This window comes from Pectinophora gossypiella, chromosome 4 (assembly GCF_024362695.1).
Source record: "Pectinophora gossypiella chromosome 4, ilPecGoss1.1, whole genome shotgun sequence".
In the NCBI taxonomy this organism is placed as follows: Eukaryota; Metazoa; Arthropoda; class Insecta; order Lepidoptera; family Gelechiidae; genus Pectinophora; species Pectinophora gossypiella.
Genome location: NC_065407.1, coordinates 14,436,460 through 14,451,604, shown reverse-complemented (window position 1 = coordinate 14,451,604; position 15,145 = coordinate 14,436,460). Strand labels below are relative to the sequence as shown.

Below are 15,145 nucleotides of genomic sequence, written 5' to 3'. Positions count from 1 at the left end.
AGTGTTATTAATTAATGGTATACTTCTGAAGTACAAACTGTAACAATAACGGAATATTGCATTGAGACAAACCTGCAAGGTTTAGCAATGCGATTCAATTGTATCTTTATGTAAAATGTTTTCAACAATAAATTAAAAAAAAAAAATGGAACAGAAAATAATTAAAAATAAAACAAAAAAAAAATCATCAATTTTCCGAGAGGGAATTTCATTTGATATTAACTCAGAATCGCGGTCTGAATCATTCCCTTCGGTATTCGTTACGGTGTCACTAACCCTGTATATATACATACTTACCTATAAGTATATTTTTGAAAATGTAAACCGCATTTCGAATTAAAGGTTTGTGTTACAGAAATCTCTTCATTTTGCTTATTCACCAGAATTAGGCCTAAGCTTTCATCACCGTAATTTTAAAAAAAAAGTAGGGAAGATCAATATCAACGAAGTGATGCGCACCCCCTAATTGTGATAACAAGTTATAAATACAACAGTCATTATACATAACACCGACTAATGATGGATAGAGAAAAACTTGTATCAACTACTAGAAGAAAAATCATATAAAAATCATAAAACTCAATATTTTTATGTCCTTTGTATATGTCGTTGTACAATAAAGTACAGTCGTTCTAAATTTACTGTATTTCGGATTCAAGTTAGTTGATGCAGAAAGCCTGTCCTCATAGAATGTTAGTAGGATGTCCGATAATTTCGTATGTCTTGTTTTCCCTGAGTCCACACAGCAATGAACGTGTCGCATGTCGCAAATTCATGTTATCGGGGACAATACGGTTTCTCCGTTTGTCCGAATTATTAGCACAATTGGCAATAGTACATTGACAATGAATGCTAAAGATCTGGAGATACACGTACATAAAACTCACAAACTAACAAAAAAAAATGGAACGTAGCAAAAACAAAGTATTAGAGAAATTCACAAAAAGAAAATTAAATAGAATAAAATCTGATTCGGACGGGACTTGAACTGGCACTAGGGCCCTGTGCCGAGGTTTTTCTTGCAGCTTCTTTTCCCCGGCTATACAGGTTGTGAGAAGCTGCAGTAGTTTTAAGCGGATGAGACGGTCGTTATGTAAAATTGACGATTCAAAGTGTAACTATGTTACCTATTGAATAAAGATATTTTTGAATTTGAATTTGAGTTGCCGATATTTAACTATCGATAGTTCGGTAACAGTAACTCTTTTTCCCAGCAATGAGACACTTCAGGCCAGATAAGAAGACTAGTTATTAAATATTTATAATATTTAACGGAAGTAGTGTGGCCCGATAATCGACTGTATATCGATTAATAATCGATTATTTTCTAAGCACCTAAATAATCTAAATATTTATATGCCGATACATGGATACATACACATACCGATATTGGAAATACTACAATTATATTGATTATAATCCATATAATCGGAGTCGTGCCTAATAGCCCAGTGGGTAGAACGTAGTCGCAGGTACGAATCCAGCACAAGCCTAAACCAGTGATTGTCGAATTTGTTTTAGAATTCATATTTGGATCATAAATGAGTACCACGTGTTCAGTGGTGAAGGAAAACAACGTGAGGAAACCCACAATCCCGAGAAATGCATTTTCGGAGGTATGTGACCTAACCTGTAGGTATTGGGCTGGTTTTCCCTTTGCGGGTTGTAAGGTCAGACAGCCAGTCGTTTCTGGAAAAAACCGGACCTGTCAAACCTTCAGGTTAGGTAAGCGAACCCCGTGAAAAACGGGATAATGCTAGGGAGATGAATCCATATAGTGATAGGTGGGACTCCCCCCTTCTAAAAAAGTGGATGGAGCAACACACTTTATAAGTTCGTTATCGATTCACTGACAACAAACGATCGATTTGTTTGATCCAAATAAATCCAAAACTAAACCAAAAATATGATATAATTTAGAATAAATGTTGCAGATAAATTAAATATTAATTTAGAAAAAAAAAGAAAATTATTAAAATGTTCGGGCCCATCGATAACCCTGCAGCGCCATCTGTGATCTGTGAAACAACATTATATCGCCAGAAACCACAAGATGTCGCTACAAGGCTCGTTGGTCCGAAATGCTTCGTTACAGTTTGTATTTACGATCGCCCGATTAATGTCTTACTAACACAAGTTTATAACTCTTTTGTATACTAACATTCTATTTACATTTTTTGTTTAATTTACCTAAGTTTTACTTTAAGACAATATAGTGTAAATCAAATTGTACTGGTTGCGTTGGAAGAGCGAGGCATTCCCATCACAAGTGTTATCTGACTACTTTTAGGGAAGCCCCTGTAACTTGTTTCTTATAGATTTACAGAAATAAAACCCTTTTTTATGGACTTTGTCCGAAATAAACTTAAAAAATAATAGTATTTTATTTATTTATTTATATAATCGATTCAACAATTATATCTATATTAGAAATTCAATATCGATAGTATTGATAGGCATATTGATATTGAGATTATTTAGGGGTAAATAATCGATTAATCTATAATAAATATTTCAACTAAACGGAAGTAGCTATATACTTCACTATCAGTCAGACCCTTAAACTTATGTATGAATCCTTTAAAAATCTACTATGTATTCAATTTAATGATTAGTTATAAGAACATTGTATTTACTCTTCTCACACACCCTCTCACAATCACTCACGTACACTTACATCTTACACAAAGAGAGGTTCACAACCTTTTGTATGATAATAACTTTATTATAACTTTTTTGTTGATTCTGTCGGAAACATAGGATTGTATGCTGGCTATATTTTTGTGTCTTTCTCCAGGAGAGAGGCATCATAGACTGAAATACAAGTATTTATATACTTAGTCGGCTATGGTACCTACTCAATTATATTCATGTCAATTATGCTTAACTTAAGGAAAACTATGTACCGATATTTTTGTCAATAAATATTATTATTATTGTATGTCTTTTTCATATCTCGGGCCTATGGAGGCCCGGACTTTTGGAAGGCGTGCGTGGGGCCGTGCGTGGTGTGACACCAACCGGCGATTATCCCTGTATGCACTATGGGAGTGCACCCAAAGACAATCCCCGGTTCGTGTAGGACTATTGCAAATTATGGGAACAAAGGGAACTGGGCTATTGGGTTGGGGGTTAGTGGACCGGGATACTGGAGCTAAGGGGGACTATGGCGCCTGCTCGACCAATGTTGCCACTTATTATTAGTATTATTATTACTTACTCATAACCCGCAGTGTTCACGACAACGTGAACGCATCCGAAAATATTTACCAATGGCAACACCGACGACGTTCCGGTTCTGACGGTCTATCTTGTCTATGACGCACATATCCTGCCTATAGATGGAAAACAACCGTTTTAAAACGTTTAAAACCAAATGTTGCCGTTTTAAACCACAAATAAATTGGTTTAAGCGTTGAAAACTCGCCTACAACAATAATAGAACTGTGTTTTAAATGTAATTATCAGTCAATTTTTAGGCAATTTAGGCAAGTTTTGACGTCATGTTTCCTATTATTAGTTTATAGAAAATCAATAAAAAGTACCTTATAACAGTATACTTATTAAACATTCAAAAATTCTTTACGCAATTTATAGGTACTCCGTTATATACCTACCTCGGCAAAATCAAGAAAATGAAGTTATAATTAACAAAAACATAGTCATCAACAGCAGCCGTTTTAACTGAAATAAATGGTTGATTTCGGTTTTAAACGGATTGGTTTAAATGGTTTTAAACCGGCCTTTCATCTATAATTCTGCCTATTCTATTCTCGCGACAACGATCGCGTACGCGCGCTATACTAAACACATTGCATGTGGCGTAAGATACTAATTAATAAACAATCCCCTTCAAGAAAGAAAGTTTCCTTGAAGCAATCTTAAACCCAGACCTAGCAACGAACAACTAGATACAACAAAAACGCTACAACAAATACCCCACGACGGAGCTACTGCAGCGCCGACACGCTTTTATCAATAATCAATAATAGTGGGATACGTTGCAGGTATGTTATTATAAACGAATGTATGACATAAGTATCAGTTATTAGACAGATGGACAAAAATAATTACAATAACACGGCCTTGATTAGGGACGAAATTAGTATGGAAAAAATATGAAAGCCACACCTCCTTACTCCACTTTTGATTCGTCGAAGTCGGGTAGCAAAAAATACTCGAATCAAACAATACGCCGTTATAGCCATTCTTCTTCTTATCGTGTGGGTTGTGAGGTGGAAAACCAACCTCAACAACCCTAGTATCAAGATTATTACTGAGCCGCCAAATGCCGCTGACATGGCTCATGTAACAACTACATACTAAGATCAGTAAGTAGTAACCGGGACCAACGACTTAACGTGCCTTCCGAAGCACGGATCATCTTACTTTCGGACGATTAGGTGATCAGCCTGTAATGTCCTAACAAAACTAGGGATCACAAAGTGATTTTTGTGATATATCCCCACCGGGATTCGAACCCGGGGCCTCCGGATCGTGAGCCCAGCGTTCAACCACTGGACCACTGAGGCCGTGTAGCTATTGGTTATATTTTAAGTGCAATAAAGTATTTTTGTACTGTATTTTCCCAACTATTATCTATAAAAAAACTCATTTATTATTGTTTTTATGATTTTGGTTTGTGTTTCTTTTTGTTTTGGTATATTTTTTTTTTGTCTATGTACTTATTTATTTCCGTGTGGTTTCTGTCCTGTGTTAAGTGTAATGTACCTGTCTGTCTGTGTCTGTGGTGTCCGGAAGTAATAAATGTTTCTTTTTTTCTTTCTTTCTATGTGTATGGTCCATCTCCCCTGCGGTTGAATGAGAAGAGCCTTATACCCAGCAGTGGGATGTATATAGTCTATTGAATTATGATTGTTTATAAAATAATATGAAGAGTCACCTTTGAAATAATATTACGTTTGAAAAAAGCTAATTTTTTTTTTTACCGTCTAGGGCGAAGAAAAAGTACGGTTTTGGGTCTGACCGCTATGTACGGTCACGAGCATTAATATGTATACACTTTGGTACCATGTCACATTAACTTTTTTTAACAAATTGAATTGTAAGTCTCACTAACTGTCAAATATGTTAGTGCGAAAGAGTCCTAAAGTGGGTACATTATTGCTCATGACTGTATATATCTTTGTTTCAAGCTTTTTAGAATGTATTTTAGAATCGATTTTTTTAACTGTTTTTGATTCATTAATTTTACTAGTCATTAACATTTTCATTACTTACGTATATTTGGCTAGTATCCCTGGTCAAAAATAAAATATAAAATTCTAATTACTTAATAAAAATAGATATATAACTACCGAACACGAACACGTTCAGCTGCTTCTCTTCCCGGGCATGTCGTAAAAACCGACAGAGGGATTGTATCCTCTAACATGATGGACTAATGTTATGGGCGATAGGCTGATCCCTTATCACCATAAGGTTCATCATATCCATGTTTGGACTTCGTATCAACAGTGGCTGCAAGTTGTCTTTGATTACTTGTGGCTCTGCCCACCCCATTAGGGATTACGGGCGTGATTTTGTGTATGTAATGTATGTATAACTACCGAAACATTTTATTTTTTAATCAACAAAAACGTAATAATAAGTCCGATATTTTATCGCGTTTTTCTATAACGTCACGGCGTGGTTTTTATACTTACTCCAGTAATTTTGTCTTTTATTTGTGTTTGGTTTGTGAGCCGTGGTAGCCCAGTCGGAAGAACGCATGCCTCTCACTTTGAGGTCGCAGGTTCGAATCCGACACAGGCCTAAACCAAAGATTGTCTAATTTATTAACGAATTCATGTTTGGATCATAAATGATTATCACGTGCTCAGCGGTGAAGGAAAACACGAATTCCTAACCTAACCTGTATTGGGCTGGATTTCCCTTCGCTGGTTGGAAGGTCAGACATGCAGTCGCTTCTGTAAAAACCGGATCTGTTAAATCTTCAGGTTAGGAAAGCGGACCCTGTGAAAAACGGGACAATGCTAAGGATGATGATTTGATGTTTAGTATAAAGTTACTAATTTGACTAGTTGGTAGCCTTTACTTATGTCTTATCAGTTCAAGCAATGTGTTTTCCTTATCATTTTCTTAAGCTCGCTACTCCATTAAACGTGCATTGTGCTTTAAAGAAACAGTTCTCAAATAATACCTTCATTAGCTAACATGAGTACTTAAAACTACGGGGAAAGAAACATCCATCGAAACTCTAAGTAGGAAGCTTCCGTACAAACACGACTTCAAATGACTTCAATCTAACTTTCAAAAACCCAGTTCCTCGGGATTTTTTTATTTATTTGTTGCGTCAGAAGACTAGGAAGTCAGAACAGCACAGAGGGAGTTAAGTAATTAGCCAAAGAGCTGGTTGGAACTCAGATCTACAAGACTACAAGTAGCGAAAGTTTAAAATTCAATCAATTTTGTGCTCCGAAGCTTCTATTCACAGTTCGGTTAATTTCCTCCCTCAATTTCCTGTTCTATTGTATTTCTAAGAAGCGAATACTTACCTCTACTTTCATTTAGGAAGGTAGATTATTATTTTTGTATCATTAATTATTTCGGCCCCAATTTTGTTTTGCTTCAAACGAGATTTCCTATTTTACTCTTTTAGATATTGTTCACCCGTATTCTTAAATTTATAATGAATATTAGATGGCCTTCCTGGTCCAGTTGTTGAGCATTAAGATCACAATCCGCAGGTTCTTCGTTCGATTCCCGGTGGGGAAACGTCTAACAAAAAATATTTAGTTAGACTGAACCTAATTTGTCCAGGACATTGCAAGATGAAGCGATTAAAGAAATCCGTGCTTCCAAAGTCCGGTGGCTACAGTTTGTAGTAACTGATGTAATGATGTGATGTATAAGTGAGTACATGAGCCATGTCAGGGAACTTGGCGGCTCAATAAGCACCAACAGCATCCTGGCTGTAATAGCTGATAGGTGGGACAGCAGCTTTATAAAGCACTGGACCCATCAGCATTTAAGCTGTGCCATTATGGTGTTTTATAGCTTTTAAGTATTTTCTTTCCTGTATTTTAGGTTAGTAGATATGGATGTAAATTTGTCCGAAATAAAGTATTATCATCATCAATTTAAGAGCCACGCTCTTGTCGGTGCAGCATTTTCCATGCTACTTTTTTAGGGAAAAATAGGGCAGTGGTTTCCCTCTTGCCTTCCGCCCCGCAGTACTTTGTATGACGCAAGTGGGATGGCGCCCAGAGTAGTTTATTACAAAGCCATGCTAGAACTCCTGTCCTCCGCCTCTGAATAGTACTGACAGTTACTGCTGCCCTCTGTCAGGTTCCAGGTTACAGTCCCTGTGACTTGCCCCTTACGTCCTGCATTGCTGTACCGATGGCTCCCATCTTCGCCTCTGCAACCGTTGAGGTCTACACCCGTATCCCTGGGCAAGGGGTCTACGTTATACCCTGTAGGTCTATAAAGGTAAAGTATTATATATTTTGAATAATAACCCTGACAACAGGGTTGCTGAGGTTGGTCATTCGCCTCACAACCCACATGGAAAGAAAAAGGCGGTTGTGTTTATTTACGCACATTCATCGTAAAGCTTGATTTAGGTAAGTTGTCGTCGCCTTCTGATTACGTTTAGCTTTGCCTATCCCATTACCAATTACGGGCGTGGTTTTATGCAGAATGCAGGAATATTCAGAACAACGTACAGTCATGAGCAATATCATGTAGCCACTTTAGAACCCTGTCGCACTGTCATATTTGATATTTAATGAGACTTACAGTTTAATTCGTCAAAAAAGTTAATGTGACATGGTTTCAAAGTGTATATAAGTACTCGTGACCGTACTTACCTACAACTAAGCGACATGGTAATTTCAAAGTTTTTCTTTTTACCTATGAACATGTAAGGAAGAATGTAAAGTTATACTTTTTAATAAAGGTGAAATTTTATAGTGCCCGCATCAAAACAAACAACATTTTATCAAAATACTATCCGCACGCCCAACCCCAGTATATTAACGAAAACCTCATAAACTCACCGTAAAATTTCATATCAAACCCACGTGTGTTTTCTCTGGCCCAATTTTCTCAACAAAATATCCACATAAAAATATAAAAGCGTATTTCACGGAGCAACTTTATTTTACAGTTTGCGGCGTGATTCGGGACGAAGCGCTAACGAACCAAGAGTTGCAGGACGTTGGTATTTGTACTACATTGTCTACCGCCACGGCTGAAACTAAAGGATATTTCTCACCATGTTGGGAATAATTTTCTGTATAAACTTCGCGTATATCCTGTAGCTTTAACATGACAGGCTTGGCTGGTTTATTATGCGGGTCTAGTAGTAGCTTAGTGTAATTTTGTTATATTTGGCGATGAGTCTTGTGCTGGACTATTTTATTATTACTAATGAATCATAATTCGGTAGTGTTAATGAAGTAGCAACTTTTTTTTCAAGCAGTACTTCGGTTAGTACGAAATGTCTATTTTTATTTGTCTGTGTTTGTGTGTGTGCGTGCGAGTGTGTGTTCGCGTGCATATAATAATATGTATATATGTGTGTGTGTGTGTGTGTGTGTGTGTGTGAAAATTAGTCAAAAGGCAATTTGCCAATACCACAGATCATATTTATTATAATACTAACGTACCAATACTTAGACAATGGGGTTGGTAGATTTCCGGGGCCTATGGAAGTGCGCAATCAAGCAACATATCCTGTCCCCTTTTGGTTAGTGACGGCAAATACACGGATGTTAGTTATTTGCAGAGGGTAAGTACGTATTTCAGAGCAACGGAAATTCCTGTGTAGGTTATTTTCGCTTGATGAACAGTGATTTGAGTAACGGAAATAAATCAGCCAATTTTGGCTAACGATAAATTAAATTACACAACTACAACTTTAAAATTAAGGCCGTAGGCAGAAAGTTCGACGATATTTTATCAATAAATAAATATACAAAGATATATTTTCATACCTAATCTTTTTCTAAGGTAAGCGAGTGCTATACGATGGTTGCCATTGCACTCTGGTTTCGAAACGGAAAAGTCCAAAAAGGATACCTATAAAAAATCCATATTGAGTAGGTTTGCATCGCATTATTTATAAATAAAAAAACGAATTTATATCCGTAAATCAGTTACAATAATAATTAGTGAACAGGTTTTCCAGGTAAGTAATCAGATACTTGTGTTGGGAATGCAAACTACAATTGGAAAGATAATTTAAAAATTAAAACGTTAAAATAAACTATTTATTTATTTAATTTATTATTTTGTTAACCTATAGTTATACAATACATGTATTAGATTTGATTTTTAACCTCTAGAATTAGTTAAGCAAGAGTTACGTTTCAGTTAAAATTTATGGTATGTTCGACGACGACGCGACGAAGAATCACGCTGTGACGTCACAACGAAGCGGAGCCAAATCGCATCGTGTGTGTGACGTCGCCCTTATAGATCGCAGTGAATACAGTAGTATATTTTATAAAATACTTATCTAAGAATAGGAAGGATACTTGGTTACAAAGCGTTGAATTGGTAAGCTTCTACGGTCGGTGAATAAAGTCCGTCTGGTGAAAAGTTTTTGTTTAGGTTGTTCGGTGCCAAAAAATTTCACGTAACTGGCTCCGCTTTTGATTGTAGTTTTCGACAAAATTCGCGCACAAAGCAGTTTAGTTTTAGTATTTACGCTAGAAATTTTTGCTTTGGTGCTACAATTTAGAGATATTATGTTTTCAAATGTAGTATACGACACCGCGTCACTAACTTATAATTAAAAATGATATAGTTTTCCGCACATTTCGAAGCTTATTTGGGCAAAATGGTAGGGAGACTCAGAATATTATGGTGAATTTCATACCACATGACTTCTGAAGTTTATCGCAAGATACGATTTTGTGCCACCTGTAGCTGGTGGACTAGAGGAGGACTCGCCTGAGCAAAGATGATCCCAACATAGGTCCTTTTGGCCATAACTCTAATTGGGTCGTGTACAAGGTAAAAAGAAATTATGAAATTCTGATTACTAAATAAAGACAGATCTAAAACTAACCAAAAACATTGTCTTTTTTCTATTTGACTTATTAATTATTTTTAATCGAGAAAAGCGTAATTATAGGCCGCCTGTTGTGCTTTTCTGTATATGTTGTCCTCATCTCTGTATTTTGTGTCCATTGTGCTCAATAAAGAATTTTATCTATCTATCTATCTATAAGTCCGACATTTTATCACGTTTTTCTATGACGTCACAGTGTGATTTTTTCATACAAATTCCATAGAAATTTCGTGTTTTGACGTTTAGTAAAAAGTAGCTGATTTGACTGCTTGGAAACTAGCCTATTTATGGATATCTGCGACCGCTGCTAAATACTGTTGTAAACAGTAGATACATTTGTTAGTATTTTTGCCATTGCTTTAAGACTTTCCTCAATTCATCCTCAATTCCTTACGGACAAGAAGAAGGAAAGGTCCTTCTATCTTATACGTGCCTACTTTCAGCTTCACCTAACTTCATTATTATTTCAACGCAAAGCTGCCATGACAAGCAGGCTAAGAATTATAATCTACTATTTTAAACCGGCATTTTATTGCGAAAGCAGAATATAAAGCGAGAGTTGATGGTAGGGCTGGCAGAGGAAGACCTAGAAGGACTATGAACTTTGAAGGAAATTAAATATTGTGCTTGGGTCCATCCTTCTGTGAGGGCATAGATCGAAGCTGCGATGCTTTATTCGATTGAGAATCTCCGAATACTTACAAGTACGTCTGATAATATAAAATACCAGCACTCAGTTATGTACAGAACTGAATCCTGTTTGCGAACCAATAAATAAATTGCTACCGTAACTAATGGTATATAAATATGGGAAATATTTTAAATATATTAATGACTGCATATTGATATTTGTAAATCGTTACCCCTGAGGCGGTACAATGCTTTTTATCGTCCCGTTTTATTGCTCTCGTATTTTTTAAATATATGTCAGGGCAATACATTTACCTAGCTACTGTTGGATAGAAAAGAATCGATCGTTATAATATCGACTGATATATCACTATGCTCATAAACGTCACAACACCAGCTTACGTACCTACCTACTTTGACAGATCCAATTGTTACCGCGCATTTGTAAAATGTTATCTTATCATAATGCAATCAATAAATTATACTGAACTGGTCGTCCTGTTTAATACTACTTACATATAATTCATACATACAATATACATATATATTATTATAAACTCATGCCTATTTCCCACCGGGGTAAGCAAAGACTATGGAATTCCATTTGTTTCGATCCTGACACACTTCTCTTGCTTCCTCCACATTTATTAATCGCAGAATAGATCGTACTAAACTAAGGATATCTCCAATTTGGTCAATGTACGTCCTCCTAGGTCCAGCATACAAGCATCAGAATACTTTAAAAAATACCAAAATACAATTACGAAATCGAGTCATAGACCGAGAAATATACAAGTCAGGTCCAATAAAAGGCGTCACGAAAGTTACCGATTTAGAGACCAACGGTCGAACAAAGTCTGAGAAGTTGGTATCTTGTCTCGACATATTTGTAACGGGTATTGTCAACTTAGCGGCTGTTGGGGGTATGCTTCTAGTACATGTATCCTTTGAGTGTGGTGCAAGGGATGAGAGTGTTAAAGTGGAGAAAACTTAGCGCCTGTTGGGGACATGCTTCTAGTACATGTAACCTTTGATCGTGGTGCAAGGGATGAGAGTGTTAAAATGGAGAAAAACTTAGCGGCCGTTGGGGGCATGCCTCTAGTAAATGTATCCATTGATCGCGTTGCAAGTGAAGAGAATGTTACAGTGGAGAAAAACTTAACGGCTGTTGGGGGCGTGCTTCTCGTAAATGTATCCATTGATCGTATTGCAAGGGAAGTGAATGTTACAATGGTAAAAAACTTAACGGCTGTTGGGGGCGTGCTTCTCGTAAATGTGTCCATTGACCGTATTGCAAGGGAAGTGAATGTTACAATGGTAAAAAACTTAACGGCTGTTGGGGGCGTGCTTCTCGTAAATGTGTCCATTGATCGTATTGCAAGGGAAGTGAATGTTACAGTGGAGAAAAACTTAGTTGCTGTTGGGGGCATGCTCTAGTTCATGTAGCCTTTGATTATGGTGCAAGGGAAGAGAGTGTTAAAGTGGAAAATATAAAAACCATCACATCCCATTGTGAGACAAAGATTATAATTGTAATCATTTTAACTGACATTTTAAAATAAATACACTTATTGTTGTTAATACCAGGATTAAAAAAGTATGTTTATAGAAAAATCGAACTGCTCCAAAAAGAAGTTTCCGAACACAGGACCCTCGAGATCGTGTTTACTACTAAAATCGGTGATGTTGAAATTAACACGCGTGATCGTAGTCCTGAAAATGTTGAAATAGAATTGAAGAGCTACGCTCTTGTCGGTGCAGCATTTTCCATGCTACTTTTTTACGGAAAAATAGGGCAGTGGTTTCCCTCTTGCCTTCCGCCCGCACTACATAAGTAGTGTTATGTTAAATATGAAAATACAAAATTCCTTTGACACATATAAAAAAGAACTGCCAAGACAAAAGAATAAGAGTTTCATTAGTCCATGATGTTCAAAATTACTAGCACATTCATCTATCCTGTAAGTCTAAACAATGATTTATAAACTTCATGTAAACATACTTACAGATCATCCAATCGAACATAACATTTCTGTTTGTAAACCAGCAGTACGTAGCGATGTGGGGAGCTCAGTGGCGGAGGGGTGGGGCTTTCATAGATAGCTATGACGTCACCTGTGTCCAGGTCATTGCACTTTATGTTCGCCACCATCCAGTGCAGAAGTTGACCCGGTAGAGAAAACTGAGGAAATAATGCATCTGGATCTGAAAAAAATATAACTGAACAATAACAGCTATTATTATGTGAGTTGTGTCACGGCTACTCCGAAAATTTCCGGGTCCAGAACCAGAAGACGTTTGAAAACACGATGTGCAGAAGTGATCAAGAATATCCTGTATTTCTTCAATGTTTCTAAGCCACTACGTGGCCGATAGAGCAAAGTGGGAGAGGCAATCGTAGAAGGCAAACTTTATAATCAGATAGGAATAATAATTGCAAAGAAAAGAGAGAGATAACATCGAGAACAGTGGGCTACGCTATTTTTATATTTGAATTGTCAGCGTTTAAAGTAGGTAGGTACCCTTTTCATGAATACTTGTAACCTCTTTGTTGAGACAATCTTACCAAACATAATGAGTGTATATATACAATCTGGATCAGCATCCCATGATACTATAGGCTGTAAAAGTGTATCCAGGAATGTAAGCTTGGTTCCAAAGTTTACTTCTTTATTCTGGTTATATATCACCTGTTAAAAAAATATTTTGTATAATGCTTATGTCAGCAGAATTCGTTTTATTTATTGGTGAATTACACTATACAATAATAAGTAGGTAGAAACCAGAAATCAACTTTTTCTGTTACACATAACAGAAAAGCCTAACCACAGTTAGGACAAGGAAATTTCTACAAAGGGTCTATTTTGCAATTTGACATTAAATGTCAAATCTTGCGCATAAAATATAAAATGCGCGTTGTGAAAAATTAATATAACAAATCTTATTGAAATTAATTGTTTCAATGTTGCCTTTAAAATACCCTGTTCATAATAATATTAGCCTTTTTAAGATAAAAAAACAACAATATAGAAAACAAGTACTTACACAAAGTTTCATTTCGGGCGCATTTGGGATGACTTTAGGTACTAATCCAGCTTTTTTAAACCTACTTGATACATCATTCGGTTTTACCTCCATTATGGAAATTAACACAACGAATAGATAACCAGAAAAATACATTTTCTCACTTTTTTATATCTCTGTCAATGTGAAGCGATGTGGGTACTAGTAAAAATAATGTAAGTACAGTTACCAAAAAGAAAAAATAAAACTAACACGGCTGTTTCACACTTAAAGAAAACAACACGGGTAGGTTATGAGTAGCACTTTTTTGTGTATGAATCAATGATATAAGTAGGTGAGCACTTTTTTAAATTATTTTTTTTATATTTTCCAAGCTAAGTTTCATATGGCATTATAATCACTATTTAGAAGACAGATGATTGATTTATTTATTTCATAAAAATCATAATTCATAATTCATTCATAAAAATTCTGCGTGTAATGTAATGTAACTTCGACTTTTCAAATTACCAAAACAAAAATTTGACCTTCTGTTTACTTTGATAGTGATAATAATTCCATAATATAATACTAAAATTCTGACAGCGTGTACAGTCATGAGCAATATAATGTACCCACTTTAGAACTCTGTCGCACTAAGATATTTGACATTTAGTGAGACTTACAGTTCAATTTGTCAAAAAAGTTAATGTGACATACCACCAAAGTGTATACATATTAATGCTCGTGACCGTACAATGCGAAAGAATTCAGATCTTCTTTTGGCATTGCCTTACCAAGTAGTGAAATAAAAATGAAATACTTCGAATACTAACCGTTTTTTTAGTATATTTTATAAGTGCTGATCGTGATAAGCGCATTAAAAAAATACTACCAAAATTAGAAGTTTAAGTGCCTCTTAGATTAGACTACCACGACTTAGATTAGATAAAACAATATTCATAATAGTCCAAAGATCGCTATATAACCACCATTCGAACAATTTTTAGAACCAAAATAAAATGAAGCCTGTACTCATACACATTTTATTAATATTTTTTACATGCACGCTGTTTGAACAGTGACACTTTCTATAATGTTATTGACAAATTGTAATATTCATGAGAACATAAATTTAATTTGAACACTTTTAAATAAAATTCATATAAACAGCATATATTCGTCCCACTGCTGGGCACAGGCCTTCTCACAATTAACCGGAGACGATAATTATAGAGCATATTCCACCACATTGCTTAACTACAAACAAACTTTTATGAATTATTTAATTATTTTTATTCGTTAATATGTTAACTAACCTAGTAAGTAAGTGCATTGTTACTAACAAATTATGGATGTATACGTATTATCCGAAATAAATTGTTTTGAATTGAATTGATAAAATTAACAGTCAGTAAGCGAATTTCTAGGTTTATTCTCAAAAACGTCAACAAGCTGCAATTTTTT

The 15,145-nt window shown here is 35.7% G+C and overlaps 1 protein-coding gene across 1 annotated transcript; it reads right to left on the bottom strand.

Annotated features, from left to right (window-relative positions):
- Positions 1–12,205: 12,205 nt before the first annotated feature.
- On the bottom strand, positions 12,206–14,012 carry LOC126382414 (protein D2-like). The gene is made up of 4 exons (XM_050032287.1): positions 13,721–14,012; positions 13,242–13,365; positions 12,682–12,880; positions 12,206–12,388 (listed from the first exon to the last, which is right to left on the bottom strand). Exons 1-4 carry the CDS (start codon positions 13,853–13,855, stop codon positions 12,265–12,267), a joined length of 582 nt encoding a protein of 193 aa, XP_049888244.1. The 5' UTR covers positions 13,856–14,012; the 3' UTR covers positions 12,206–12,264.
- Positions 14,013–15,145: the final 1,133 nt, after the last annotated feature.

Excerpts from the sequence above, each read along its gene's own strand:
- LOC126382414 (XM_050032287.1), bottom strand. The coding sequence starts at position 13,855 with ATGTATTTTTCTGGTTATCTATTCGTTGTGTTAATTTCCATAATGGAG. Across the intron at positions 13,366-13,720 it reads CGCCCGAAATGAAACTTTGT|GTGATATATAACCAGAATAA; the intron begins GTAAGTACTTGT and ends TTTTTTTAACAG. Across the intron at positions 12,389-12,681 it reads TATGTTCGATTGGATGATCT|GACTACGATCACGCGTGTTA; the intron begins GTAAGTATGTTT and ends CAACATTTTCAG.